The sequence below is a fragment of the Salvelinus fontinalis genome, chromosome 19 (assembly GCF_029448725.1).
Source record: "Salvelinus fontinalis isolate EN_2023a chromosome 19, ASM2944872v1, whole genome shotgun sequence".
Classification (NCBI taxonomy): domain Eukaryota; kingdom Metazoa; phylum Chordata; class Actinopteri; order Salmoniformes; family Salmonidae; genus Salvelinus; species Salvelinus fontinalis.
In genome coordinates this window covers 23,566,549-23,580,875 of record NC_074683.1, presented here as the reverse complement: position 1 = coordinate 23,580,875, position 14,327 = coordinate 23,566,549, and the positions used below count along the sequence as shown (strand labels likewise).

General features: G+C 42.5%; 1 protein-coding gene across 1 annotated transcript; it reads left to right on the top strand.

The window, feature by feature from the left end:
- The first annotated feature begins 298 nt into the window (after positions 1-298).
- On the top strand, positions 299-4,633 carry LOC129816513 (protein mab-21-like 3). Its single transcript, XM_055871079.1, is given in 8 exon segments — positions 299-630; positions 632-797; positions 897-968; positions 1,045-1,236; positions 2,391-2,490; positions 3,529-3,710; positions 3,794-3,988; positions 4,154-4,633. Coding segments are annotated over 8 exon segments (1,248 nt in total). The 5' UTR covers positions 299-523; the 3' UTR covers positions 4,388-4,633.
- Positions 4,634-14,327: the final 9,694 nt, after the last annotated feature.

The window sequence follows — 14,327 nt, the reverse complement described above, 5'->3', positions numbered from 1 at the left end:
AACTAACTTATGTTAAAAAAAAACAAAGGAGACTTAAGGGATTAAAAACATCTCAAACACACATATATACTGTATATGCATTTGATCATAATCTGTAACTGGAGCCTTGTTAGCCATGTGACTAAGTTTTTAAGCCCATTCATTCCACATGGACAGAACCCTATTGACCTCAGCCAGAGTTCTTCTGCTACTGGGTCCTGAGGCACTGGAGCTCCTGCCTGGCACTTCGCTGGGTCCTAAAGATCCCACTGTTGATTATTACTTTCACTTATTTGGGCTTTTCAGCCTGCACGTTCAGAGCTGTGCCAGCTATGATCATGTTGTTTGGACCATGGTGGCCCAAAGGCTCATCGAAGCTCTTTAGCATCGGAAATCAATGATGGAAGATCGATGGTGGAATGTTTTTGACAAGCCGGACCATAGTGCTAGGAAAAGGGGTCATGCAATCATTAGTCTGTCTGGTGAATTCTGGTGGAGAGATCAGAGCTGAACTGGTTTCAGTTGAAAAGTGGAAAGGGAGAAAATGCCAGACTTTTCTGAGGAAGGGCTGGACCACTACCTACTGAATCAAGTGAGGCTCATGCTGCTATGTAGTGTGTGGGTGTTGTGGTTATCCTGTGTGTTGATTATCGTGTAATTGTGGTTCTGTGTGTGAGGTGGACCTGCGGCACCGTACAGTCGGCAGGCGTGTTGAGGAGGTTCTGACGGTGCTCAGAGATCTGACCACTGAGGTCAGCAAGAAAGACGGACGCTTCCAGTCCATCGCCCACGCTGGAGTCAACAACGAGAACATCAAGGTAACAACGACTTTAATATCTTACACAGATGGGCATTCAGTATATCTGTCAACCTACAGAATTATGGGATCCCATCTCAGTGTGTGTGTGTGTGTACAGGACCAGCCTGCCATGGTGTCTAAATGGGCAGCCCTCCTGAGAGGCAGATGTTCTTTCAACCCAGCCATCCAGGTAATTCCCGCTGTGCTCTGTGTGTTAATATTCTGTGTGTGTCTGTGAGGGATCTGATGATTGTGTGTGTGTGTAGGTCCTGACTTCCAGCCTGGTTTTGGTCAGTGTTCCGGTGCGGGGGTTGATTGGATATCATGAGCATGTGGCTCGTCAATGGAGATACTATTCTCTGACTGGCTCCATTCTCCCCACTCCTGTCCGTGAGCCAGAGAAACTCCACCAATGGCTGGAGCTGGAGAGCTTCACAAGCCCCGCCCAGGACTGGCAGGTGGGATATCATAGAGCAGTGAAAATAGTTAGCCAGTTAAATGTCCTAAATATTCTTAAATAACACAATATTTGGTGTGTGTGTGTGTCTTTTACAGCAGTGGTCACTAGTCGATCTTCAAACATTTCTGTAGAAAAGCCAATGACAAAAACTTGCACTCCTATTTATATACAATTATTTGTCTTGCGCAATTGACGGGAGGTTCACTTGATTCAGAAGCCCTGCGTACTGGGTAGGCAAAGTGTTCCCATTTTGAACCTTTTAATTTGTCAAACTCCGCCTACCTGAATGACCAGGAGAGCTGTGGCTAAATCAAGTGCTCCTACTGCGCTGGCCAATCGAATTGCTCAAATCACAGTGCCGACAGCTTCCCCGACCCCACAGCAAAGTTTGATACTAGCCTATGTGAGATTTGGTAACTTTTAAAAACCATGACCAGAGAGACTGTCGAATAAAACATCAAAGAGCTGCTGTTTGAGTGAGTTAATGTTTAAGTTTTTATTCAGCACTGTCAACACTTACAAAACATAAAATCTGCTTCTCCCTTCTTCCACTCGCACTGCAGCTGCGATGAATGAGTAGCCAAGTGTATCGATAGGCCTGCATTTTTATTATTAGCAGCTAGTCGTGTCTATTTTAATATTGAGGATTTATTTTTATTTTTCTGGTCATAGAAACAACATTAATTTGTACATAAGTGGTGCGACTCGAGTTTCCCCATCAGGTGGAAGACTGTTCCCCTCTCTCTGGTCAGTCTCACTGGAGGAAAGGAGAGAGCAGGGACCTTAAGAGGCAGACCCTGCTCTTTCCCTCCCTCTGCTGAGACTGACCATCAGACGCAAGTATCAGCAGTCCAATCAAATAAAAAGCTATTTATTAAAATTTATGCTCAGTAGTTCCTGGCAAGTTAAACACCAACTTACCTATTTTGTTATCAAAGGTTGCGTTTTGAAACACATAATATGGTCTGAGAAGAAACAAATTGTCAGGCCAAGCATATAGCCAACATGCTGTGATGTATTAGGCCTACTGCACAAACCTCATTCTTACAAAAGTGTTTTTATTAGGTTAATGTTGTATAGGCTTGTTTAAAGTCATGTTTTTGACTGCGAACGTGATCTTCACTCCAAAGGTTGGTGACCACTGTTTTACAGGATGCCAAAGTGTGTGTTGAGGGAGACATTGTACCGGCCAAGGTGGTCAGTCTCTTCAGAGAACAACTAGAGACCGCCATACTGACCTGCAGCTTCAGTGGTGAGTGTGTGGTGGGGCAGGACAGGCCGTGGATTAGACTGATCAGACCTCCCACACACTGGAAAAGCTTTCCGTCACATTGAATACCTCTACAAGTGTAACAGTATAAACTTTACGTCGTCCCCTCGCCCCGACCCGGGCGCGAACCAGGGACCTTCTGCACACCTCAGCAATTGACACCCACGAAGCGTCGTTACCCATCGCTCCACAAAAGCCGCGGCCCTTGCAGAGCAAGGGGAAACCCTACTTAAGTCTCAGAGCAAGTGACGTAACTGATTGAAACGCTACTAGCGCGTACCCGCTAACTAGCTAGCCATTTCACATCCGTTACACTCACCCCCCTTTCAACCTCCTCCTTTTCCGCAGCAACCAGTGATCCGGGTCACGGCACCAATGTAACAGTATAAACTTTACGTCGTCCCCTCGCCCCGACCCGGGCGCGAACCAGGGACCTTCTGCACACATCAACGACGGTCGCCCACGAAGCATCGTTACCCATCGCTCCACACATCCGTTACACTCACCCCCCTTTCAACCTCCTCCTTTTCCGCAGCAACCAGTGATCCTGGTCAACAGCATCAATGTAACAGTATAACTTTAAACCGTCCCCTCGCCCCGACACGGGCGCGAACCAGGGACCCTCTGCACACATCAACGACGGTCGCCCACGAAGCATCGTTACCCATCGCTCCACAAAGGCCACGGCCCTTGCAGAGCAAGGGGAAACCCTACTTAAGTCTCAGAGCAAGTGACGTAACTGATTGAAACGCTACTAGCGCGTACCCGCTAACTAGTTAGCCATTTCACATCCGTTACACAAGCAACATAGACACACTGGCCACAGTTTTGATAGTTGTTTTGATAGTTGTTGTTGGGCCAGAGTAAAATCTATAAACTGACCAGGCCAAAGGCTTCCCTCGTAGCAAAAGTGCACACACGCACACATTCTAACCTGATCGCGTGTGTGTGTGTGTGTGTGTGTGTGTGTGTGTGTGTGTGTGTGTGTGTGTGTGTGAGAGAGAGTGTGAGCGAACGTAGGTAAGGTCAGCATCTTGGAGTCTGTGGGTTCGGTAGTGCGTGTTGCCATAGAGACGGCGGAGGGTGTGATGGAGGCAGAACTTGTTCCCACTGTGGAGCTGATCAACTATTGGCCGAAGAAAGCCCGCTGGCCCCGCCTTCTGCAGCGCTGGCCAACCACAGAGAGAGCTCGCTGCATCAAGGTCTCAGCTTGGAAACGTGCTTTCTAACCCTTATAACCTTCTACACCCTAACTTACTTTCTCTCTATCTCTCCCTCTCTTCAGTCGTTTGGGTTTAACCTCATGGCAACGTCTAATTACCACTGGGTGTTGTCGTTCTCACGGGCGGAGCAGGCGTTGCTAGTGGCCGTTGATGAGGACGGTGGTTGCCGTAGGAAGTGTTACCGTGTTGTCAGACAGCTGAAGGAGGACACCTGGTGTCCCGGCACCAAGCCTGTCATCACAGCCTTCCACCTGCAGGTACCCAATCACAATGCAATGTCCCTGCACAAGGACTGCCCCCTTTTCATACAGCCTCAGTTAACCAATCAACTCTCACCCTTTCAGATGTTCAAAGTTATATTATATATTTCTGGTGTACATAGTCATCACTCTCTGCATTTAACCTTCTCGCTCTCTCTGCAGACTCTGTTGTTCTGGTGCTGTGAGAAGTTTCCATGTGGGCGTGACTGGCGCTGTGTAAAGGAGTGTGTGCTGCGTGTAGCTAGGAAGCTGTTGAAGTGTGTGAGCCAGCGCTACCTGAGACACTACTTTGTCCGCTCCTACAACCTGCTGAAGTACAGTAACACCACAGAGTTAGACCACACAGCCCAGAAGATCAATGACTTTATAGCCAACCCCAGCCTCTATGTCCACTAAACACTGATTATTAACACCAATTCTAGCATGATGTTTTTATTTCTATTATTCTTGTCTATCCTAATGTTGCAAACATAAAATTAATACAAGGTTGTGTTCAGTAGGGCACAGCCTACCAAAACATTTGTAGCAGTAGCTTTTTACTTAGTCAAATTCCTGTACATGCAAATGTCTTTGGTGAATAAAGATGATTCTGATTCACAGCATAGCAAAACATTTTGCATGAGGTAATGAACATCCTTATTGAACAAGTCAGAAGTTGTTTTTATTCTGTACCTAAATAAAGTAGTTTTCTTATATTGCATACATTGTTGCTTCTGTTGAAATTGTGGTTTCCAAAAAACACATTTAGAACTGCCTCTACGTTTATGATCCAGCAGAGGGCAGCATCGCTCCACTACCTGTTTGTGTGTCCTGCAGATGAGACTAGGGATACTAAAAAGACCACAGGAGAGAGCTGGTCCTCACATTGCTTCACAGGTAGGGTTGCAAAGGGAGGGTTTATTACTGGTAACTTTTTACATTTACCAGTAAACTACCAGCATTTTGGTCACTTTTATGTTTTTTTTTTTGGAGGGTTGGGGGTTATCCCATGACATCTAGTGGCCTTTTTTGGTTACTTCAGATTATCACAGGTGTCTAATTATTGCTGGCCCTCTGTGTGGCCTTATCACATGTAAAATAATAAAATAAAATAAAAAAAATGAACTTTTGGACAATATGGGCACAGATATAAAAAAGTAATACCATATGAATACTTTTTATTTAATTTACCAAAATTGCCATAGATTAACTGTTCTGGTAACTTACCAGTAGCTTTGTAGCCCTACTCACAGCAGACATCTGATGCAGGCTTTATATGGGAAGACATACAGTATCTGACTGAATGGCAAGGTCCTCCTAGGCACCTGTTTTAGGGACTTGTGGATTCATAAACTTACCCTCATGCACTGAACTGTATTGGGCTGATGTATGCATACCCAGTCTGTTTTGTTTTCCTGAGAGGATGGATGGATAATAACCGGGACTCGAGTGGGTCCAGATTGGGTCCTGTTTGATTGTCATCGGTATTCGGGTCTATGTAACTACAGCTGATGGACCCGAATGGACCCGACCACGGATCTGAATAGCCTACAGCATATTTATTTTACGCTCATAAGGAATTTTTGACTTATAGAAGGCTTAGCCAACATATTTTGTATTTTATTAGGATCCCCATTAGCTATTGCAAAAGCAGCAGCTACTCTTCTTGGGGTCCACATAAAACATGAAACATTACATAATACAGAACATTAATAGACATGAACGGCTCTGTGTTTTTTTAAAGGCACACTTAGCCAACATATCAATACATACACACAAACTATCCAGGTCAAATACGGGGGAGGCAGTGTGCCGTTGCTTTATCTGTTTGTTGAAACCAGGTTTGCTGTTCAGTTGAGAAATATGAGATGGAACAGTGTTCCATGCAATAATAGCCCTATATAATACTGTATGCTTTCTTGAAGTTGTTCTGGATTTGGGGACTGTGGAAAGACCCCTGATGGCATGTCTGGTGGGGTAAGTGTGTGTGCGAGAGCTGTGTGTGTGTATGTTGACTATGCAAACAATTTGGGGTTTTCAACACAATATTTCTTATAAAAAGAAGTGATGCAGTCAGTCTCTCCAACTCTTAGCCGAGAGAGATCAGCATGCATAGTATTTATATCAGCCCTCTGATTACAAAGAGTAAGACATGCTGCTCTGTTCTGGGCCAGCTGCAGCTTAACTAGGTATTTCCTTGCAGCACTGGACCACACGACTGGACAATAATCAACATAAGACAAAACTAGAGCCTGCAGAACTTTTGGAGTGTGGTGTCAAAAAAGCAGATCATCTCTTTATTACGGACAGACCTCCCCATCTTCACAACTATTGAATCTATATGTTTTGACCATGACAGTTTACAATCTAAGGTAAGGCCAAGTAATTTAGTCTCCTCAACTTGTTTAACAGCCACACCATTCATTACCAGACTCAGCTGAGGTATTTGTATTTATTATGGATCACCATTAGCTTCCTGGGGTATGACAAAATTAAGGCAGTTATACGATTTTAAAAACATTACAATACTTTCATTACAGAATTCACAACACACTGTGTGCTCTCAGGCCCATACTCTACTACCACAAAATCCATGTGTACAGTTGAAGTTTACATACACCTTAGCCAAATATATTTAATCTCAGTTTCTCAATTCCTGACATTTAATCCTAGTAAAGATCCCCTGTTTTAGGTCAGTTAGGATCACCCCTTTATTTTAAGAATGTGAAATATCAGAATAATAGAGAATGGTTTATTATTTCAGCTTTTATTTCTTTCATCACATTCCCAGTGGGTCAGAAGTTTACATACACTCAATTAGTATTTGGTAGCCTTGCCTTTAAATTGTTTAACCCTTGGTTCAATGTTTCAGGTAGCCCACCACAAGCTTCCCACAATATGTTGGGTGAATTGTGGCCCATTCCTCCTGACAGAGCTGGTGTAACTGAGTCAGGTTTGTAGGCCTCCTTGCTCGCACACGCTTTTTCAGTTGTGCCCACAACTTTTCTATAGGATTGGGCTTTGTGATGGCCACTCCAATACCTTGACTTTGTTGTCCTTAAGCCATTTTGCCACAACTTTGGAAGTGTGCTTGGGGTCATTGTCCATTTGGAAGAACCATTTGTGACCAAGCTTTAACTTCCTGACTGATGTCTTGTGATGTTGCTTCAATATATCCACATAATTTTTCTTCTCTGATGCCATCTATTTTGTGAAGTGCACCAGTCCCTCCTGCAGCAAATCACCCCCACAACATGATGCTGCCACTCCCGTGCTTCACGGTTGGGATGGTGTTCTTCAGCTTGCAAGCATCCCCCTTTATCCTCCAAACATAACGATGGTCATTATGGCCAAACAGTTCTATTTTTGTTTCATCAGACCAGAGGACATTTCTCCAAAAAGTACAATCTTTGTCCCCATGTGCAGTTGCAAACCGTAGTCTGGCTTTTTTATGGCGGCGTTGGAGCAGTGGCTTCTTCCTTGCTGAGCGGCCTTTCAAGTTATGTCGATATAGGACTCGTTTTACTGTGGATATAGATACTTTTGTACCTGTTTCCTCCAGCATCTTCACAATGTCCTTTTCTGTTGTTCTGGGATTGATTTGCACTTTTCGCATCAAAGTACGTTCATCTCTAGGAGACAGAACGTATCTCCTTCCTGAGTGGTATGACAGCTGTGTGGTCCCATGGTGTTTATACTTGCGTACTATTGTTTGTACAGATGAACGTGGTACCTTCAGGCATTTGAAAAGGATGAACCAGACTTGTGGAGGTCTCCCATTTTTTTCTGAGGTCTTGGCTTATTTCTTTTGATTTTCCCATGATGTCAAGCAAAGAGGCACTGAGTTTGAAGGTAGGCCTTGAAATACATCCACATGTACACCTCCAATTGACTCAAATGATGTCAATTAGCCTACCAGAAGCTTCTAAAGCCATCAAATCATTTTCTGGAATTTTCCAAGCTGTTTAAAGGTACAGTCAACTTAGTGTATGTAAACTTCTGACCCACTGGAATTGTGATACAGTGAATTATAAGTGAAATAATCTGTCTGTAAACAAAGTACAAGTAGATGTCCTAACTGACTTGACAACACTATAGTTTGTTAACAAGACATTTGTAGAATGGTTGAAAAACAAGTTTTAATGACTCCAACCTCAGTGTATGTAAACTTCCGACTTCAACTGTACATGGGTATGTTATCATGTGTGTGTGTATCCATGTGTCTGTGCCTATGTTTGTGTTGCTTCACAGTCCCCGCTGGTCCATAAGGTCTATTTTTAGTAGTCATGGCTCTATGTAGTACTGTACGCCTCCCATAGTCTATTCTGGATTTGGGGACTGTGAAGAGACCTCTGGTGGCATGTCTTGTGGGGTATGTATGGGTGTCTGAGCTGTATGCTAGTCGTTTAAACAGACAGCTCGCTGCTTTCAACATGTCAATACCTCTCACAAATACAAGAAGTGATGAAGTCAACCTCTCCTCTACTTTGAGCCAGCAGAGATTGACATGCATATTATTGTTTGCTCTCTGTGTACATCCAAGGGCCAGCCGTATAGTCCTGTTCTGAGCCAATTGCAATTTTCCTAAGTTCCTCTTTGTGGCATCTGACCACACGACTGAACAGTAGTCCAAGTGCAACAAAACTAGAGCCTGTAGGACCTGCCTTGTTGATAGTGCTGTTAAGAAGGTAGAGCAGCGCTTTATTATGGACAGACTTCTTCACATCTTAGCTACTCTTGTATCAATATGTTTTGACCATGACAGTTTACAATCAAGGGTTACTCCAAGCAGTTAAGTCACCTCAACTTGCTCAATTTCCATATTATTTATTACAATATTTAGTTGAGGTTTAGGGTTTAGGGTTTAGTGAATGATTTGTCCCAAATACAATGCTTTTAGTTTTTGAAATATTTAGGACTAACTTATTCCTTGCCACCCATTCTGAATCTAACTGCAGCTCTTTGTTAAGTGTTGCAGTCATTTCAGTTGCTGTAGTAGCTGACATGTATAGTGTTGAGTCATCCACATACATAGACACACCGGCTTTATTCAAAGCCAGTGGTGTGTCGTTAGTAAAGATTGAAAAAAGTAAGGGGCCTAGACAGCTGCCCTGGGGAATACCTGATTCTACCTGGATTATGTTGGAAAGGCTTCCATTAAAGAACACCCTCTGTGTTCTGTTAGACAGGTAACTCTTTATCCACAATATAGCAGGGGGTGTAACAAAACAGCCACCATAATCTTTTTATCATACACTTCTCTGAGCCAAACATCAGTCATTTGTGTAAGTTCTGTGCTTGTTGCATGTCCTTCCCTATAAGCATGCTGAAATGTCAACTTGTTTATTGTAAAACAGCAATGTATCTGGTCAAACCCAATTTTTTCCAAAACTTTACTAAGGTTTGGTAACAGGCTGATTGGTCGGCTATGTGAGCCAGTAAAGCGGGCTTTACTATTCTTAGGTAGCGGAATGACTTTTGCTTCCCTCCAGGTGTCACGACTTCAACCGAGGCAGGCTCTCCTTCTCGTTCGGGTGGCGCTCGGCGGTCGTCGTCACCGGCCTACTAGCTGCCACTGACTCTTTTTCCTCCCCCTCCTTATGTGTTTATTTGTATCACCTGTGTTCAGTTAATTGTTAATTAGTGTGGCTTTATTAGTCAGCCAGCCCGTACGCTTCTTTGTGCGGGATTGTTTCATTGTGGCTTTTGGATTTCGGGAGTGGATGTTATTATTGTGGACTGGGTTCGTTTATTTCGTGTCGTTGGACCGTTGTATGTGACACCCAGTATGTCCGTGTTGGACATTGTGTTTTCAAGTTGAGTATTAAAGGACTCAACATATTTAAGCTCTGCTGTTCCTGCGTCTGACTTCGCACCTCCCGACACTCAGATCGTTACACCAGGCCTGAGGTCACACACATTCTAGTAGGCTTAAATTGAAGTTATGGCAAACAGGAGTGTCAATATCGTCCGCTATTATCCTCAGTAATTTTTTCCCCATCCACGTTGTCAGACCCCTTTGGCTTGTCATTGTTGATAGACAACAATCATTTTTTCACCTCTTCCACACTCACTTTACGGAATTCAAAATTACTATTCTTGTCTTTCATAATTTGGTCAGATATACTTGGATGTGTAGTGTCAGTGTTTGTTGCTGGCATGTCATGCCTAAGTTTGCTAATCTTGCCAATGAAAAAAATCATTAAAGTATTTGGCAATATCAGTGGGTTTTGTAATGAATGAGCCATCTGATTCAATGAATGATGGAGCCTAGTTTGCCTTTTTTCCCAGAATTTCATTGAAGGTGCTCCAAAGCTTTTTACTATCAATATTTATGGCATATCTTTGTGTCATAGTGTAGTTTCTTCATATTCTTCTTCAGTTTAATCACATGATTTCTCAATTTGCAGTACGTATGCCAATCGGTTGTGCAGCCAGACTTATTTGCCATTTTTTTGCCTCATACCTCTCAACCATACAATTTTTAATTTCCTCATCTGTCCACAAGTCCTTTTCTTAAAGGGTGCATGCTTATTAGTAACTGGAATAAGCAATTTCATAAATGTGTCAAGTTCAACATCTGTTCGCTCCTCATTACACACCACAGACCAACACATTTTATTTACATCAACAACAGGAATCACTACAAAACTTATTGTATGACCTCTGATACACTATATTAGGCCCAGACTTTGGAACTTTGAATTTCCTAGATATGGCTACTATATTGTGATCACTACATCCGATGGATCTGGATACTGCTTTCAAGCACATTTCTTAGTAAAGATGTGATCAATACATGTTGAGGATTTCATTCCTGTGCTGTTTGTAACTACCCTGGTAGGTTGACTCTGTTGATATCACATACATTATCAAGCATTTCACACATGTTATCCAGATACTGACTGTTAGCACTTGGTGGTCTATAGCAGCTTCCCACAAGAATGGGCTTTAGGTGATGCAGATGAACCTGTAGCCATATTACTTCAATAGTATTTAACATGAGATCCTCTCACATTTTTACAGGAATGTGGTTCTGAATATAAACAGCAACACCTCCACCACTTGCATTTCTGTATTTTCTGTAAATGTTATAAACTTGTATTGCTACCACTGTATTATCAAAGGTATTGTCTAAGGGAGTTTCAGACATATTCAGAATATGAATGTCATCTGTTACAAGCTACAAGTTATTCATTTCATGAACCTTGTTTCTTAAGCTACATATGTTAATGTGGGCTATTTTGAGCACTTTTCTGGGATGCTTGCTTGTTTTCATTGCTTTACTGGAAAGCTTAGCAGAAGTAGATATTCTCATGTTATTTATGTTAGTGCAGGGTGAGCTGCACACAGGGAACTTCCTACTAGGGCACACCGCCTCAGTGCTAACAGCATAAATCTGGTTCATAGACACATGATTGCTGCATACAATAGCTGTAGGATCAGCAGAGGCATTTAGGGCAGTTAGAGTGATATCAATTAGGTGACTTACATTGTGTCTACCACTGCCCCTGGTATAATGTACATTTGCTAAAGCATTATGATGACTCAGCGACACAATGGTAGGGATTAACTGAGCTGGGGTCATTGATAAGTCAGGTCTAGAATTTAGGGAATGATTTGTACCAAATACAGTGCTCTTAGTTTTAGAGATGTTCAGAACCAGTTTCTTACTGGCCACCCATTCCAAAATAGACTGCAACTTGATTAGCTGTGGTTTCTGGTGCGAATATGGTTGAATCATCACCATACATGGACCATTAAAGAAAACCCTTTGAGTTCTATTAGATAGATAGCTCTGAATCCACAATATGGCAGAGGTTGAAAAGCCATAATACATATGTTTTTTCAGCAACAGGTTATGGTCAATAATATCAAACGTTGCAGTGAAATCTAACAGTACATCTCCCACAATCTTCTTATCAATTTCTTTCAACCAATCATCAGTTATTTATGTCAATGCAGTACATGTTGAGTGCCCTTCTCTATAAGCATGCTGAAAGTCTGTTGTTCATTTGTTTACAGAGAAATAGCATTGTATTTGGTCAAACACAATTTTTTCCAACTGTTTGCTAAGAGCTGGCAGCAAGCTTATAGGTCTGCTGTTAGAACCAGTAAAGGCCGCTTTACCACTCTTGGGTAGCGGAATCACTTTAGCTTCCCTCCAGGCCTGAGGACAAAGACTTTCCTCTAGGCTCAGATTAAAGATATGACTGATAGGAGTAGCTATAGAGTCAGCAACCATCCTCAGTAGCTTTCCATCTAAGTTATCAATGCCAGGAGGTTTGTCATTATTGATCGATAACAAAAAAAATCTGCATTTTTTTCATTATTTGTTTTTTTATGCATGAATACGATGGCTCATTGTTAATTGTTGGCATTTCCTGCCTTATTTTGCCCAGTTTGCCAATGAAGTAATCATTAAAATAATTGGCAACATCAAATGGTTTTGTGATGAATAAGCCATCTGATTCGATGAAAGATGGAGCTGAATTTGTCTTTCTGCCCATAATTTCATTTAAAGTACTCAATTCTTTATATCAGTGATCTTGGCTTTATAATAGTTTATTCTCCTTTTTGTTGAGTTTAGACACATAGTTTCTACATTTGCAGTAAGTCAGCCAGTCAGATGTGCAGCCAGACTTATTAGCCACTCCTTTTGTCCCATCTCTTTCAAACATACATTTTTTCAACTCCTCAATCCATAGAGCCTTAACAGTTCTAACAGTCAGTTTCTTAACAGGTGCATGTTTATCAATAATTGGAAGAAGCATTTTCATAAATGAATCAAGCGTAGCGTCTGGATGCTCCTTATTAGTCACAGCAGACCAACAAATATTTTTAACATCATCCACATATGAGTCACAGCAAAATCTTTTGTATTATCTGTTATACACTATTTTAGGCCCAGCTTTAGGAACTTTGGATTTCCAGGATATAGCCACTATATTGTGATCACTGCATCCAATGGGCATGGATACAGCTTTAGAACAAAGTTCTACAGTATTAGTAAAAATGTGATCGATACATGTGGATGATCTTGTTCCTGTAGTGTTTGTAAACACCCTGGTAAATGTAGTAATAACCTGAACCAGATTACAGGCTCTGGTTACAGTGAGAAGCTTACTTTTGAAGCAGACAGCTTGATGAAAACCAGTCAATATTCAAGTCCCCAAGAAAGTAGACCTCTCTGTTTACATCACATACACTATCAAGCATTTCACACATATTATTTAGATACTGACTGTTAGCACTTGGTGGCCTATAGCAACACTCCAAAAGAAAAGGCTTTAGATGTGCCAAGTGAACCGGCAACCAAAACACTTCAAAAACACTTGACATAAGATCTTCTCTAAGCATTACAGGGATATGGCTCTGAATATATACAGCAACACGTCCCTCATAAGCATTTCTATCTTTTCTATGAATCTTATATCCTTGAATTGCTACTGCTGTATCATCAAATGAATTATCAGAGTCTCAGAAATTGCTTATATATGAATGTTATTTGATGCTTGCTCATTTTTGATTTCATGAACCTTATATCGAAGGCTACATATATTAATACGGGGTATTTTCAGCCCTTTCCTGTGTAGCTTATCAGAGATAGACATAACATGGAAAAGATCAAACAAAGCAAGATACCAAAAAATATATTCAGCAGTCCATTAATCAATTGATGTATGTGTGTGCTGTGGGGTTGAAGCTATGAACCCATAGGCTTGGCTCTCTCATCCCTTCCAGGCTTCTGTCATAGTGGATGTAAGCAATGTACCCACACACTCTGGCAGCTTTCATGGCTGGGATGAGTTCTTTCCTCTTCTGGTGCACAGCTTCAGGATAGTCCTCGTTGATAAAGATATTGTAACAATGTGCGCTGAAGCAAGTCGGGAAGCAAGTTCAGGGAGTGAGTGTTTTAATAAAATAAATGGAACATAATACAAAACAAGAAACACTAACAGCACACAGACATGAAACAGAAACAATGACGCCTGGGGAAGGAACCGAAGGGAGTGACATATATAGGGAAGGTAATCAGGGAAGTGATGGAGTCCAGGTGAGTCTGACGAAGTGCAGGTGTGCGTAACGATGGTGACAGGTGTGCGCCATATCGAGCAGCCTGGTGACCTAGAGGCCGGAGAGGGAGCACACCCTCCCCGACGCGCGGCTCCAGCCACAGGACTCCGACCAAAGTGATGATCCCAGGGATCAGGAGCGGAACCTGTCAGTCTGGCTGAGAAGTGGGAGCATGGTGACCTAGAGCGCCGGAGAGAGCCTACATATGTGACGCTCCCCCCTCCCTGGCGCATTCAGCTCCAGCCGCAGGGCGCCAACCAAGGGGACGATCCAGGGGATC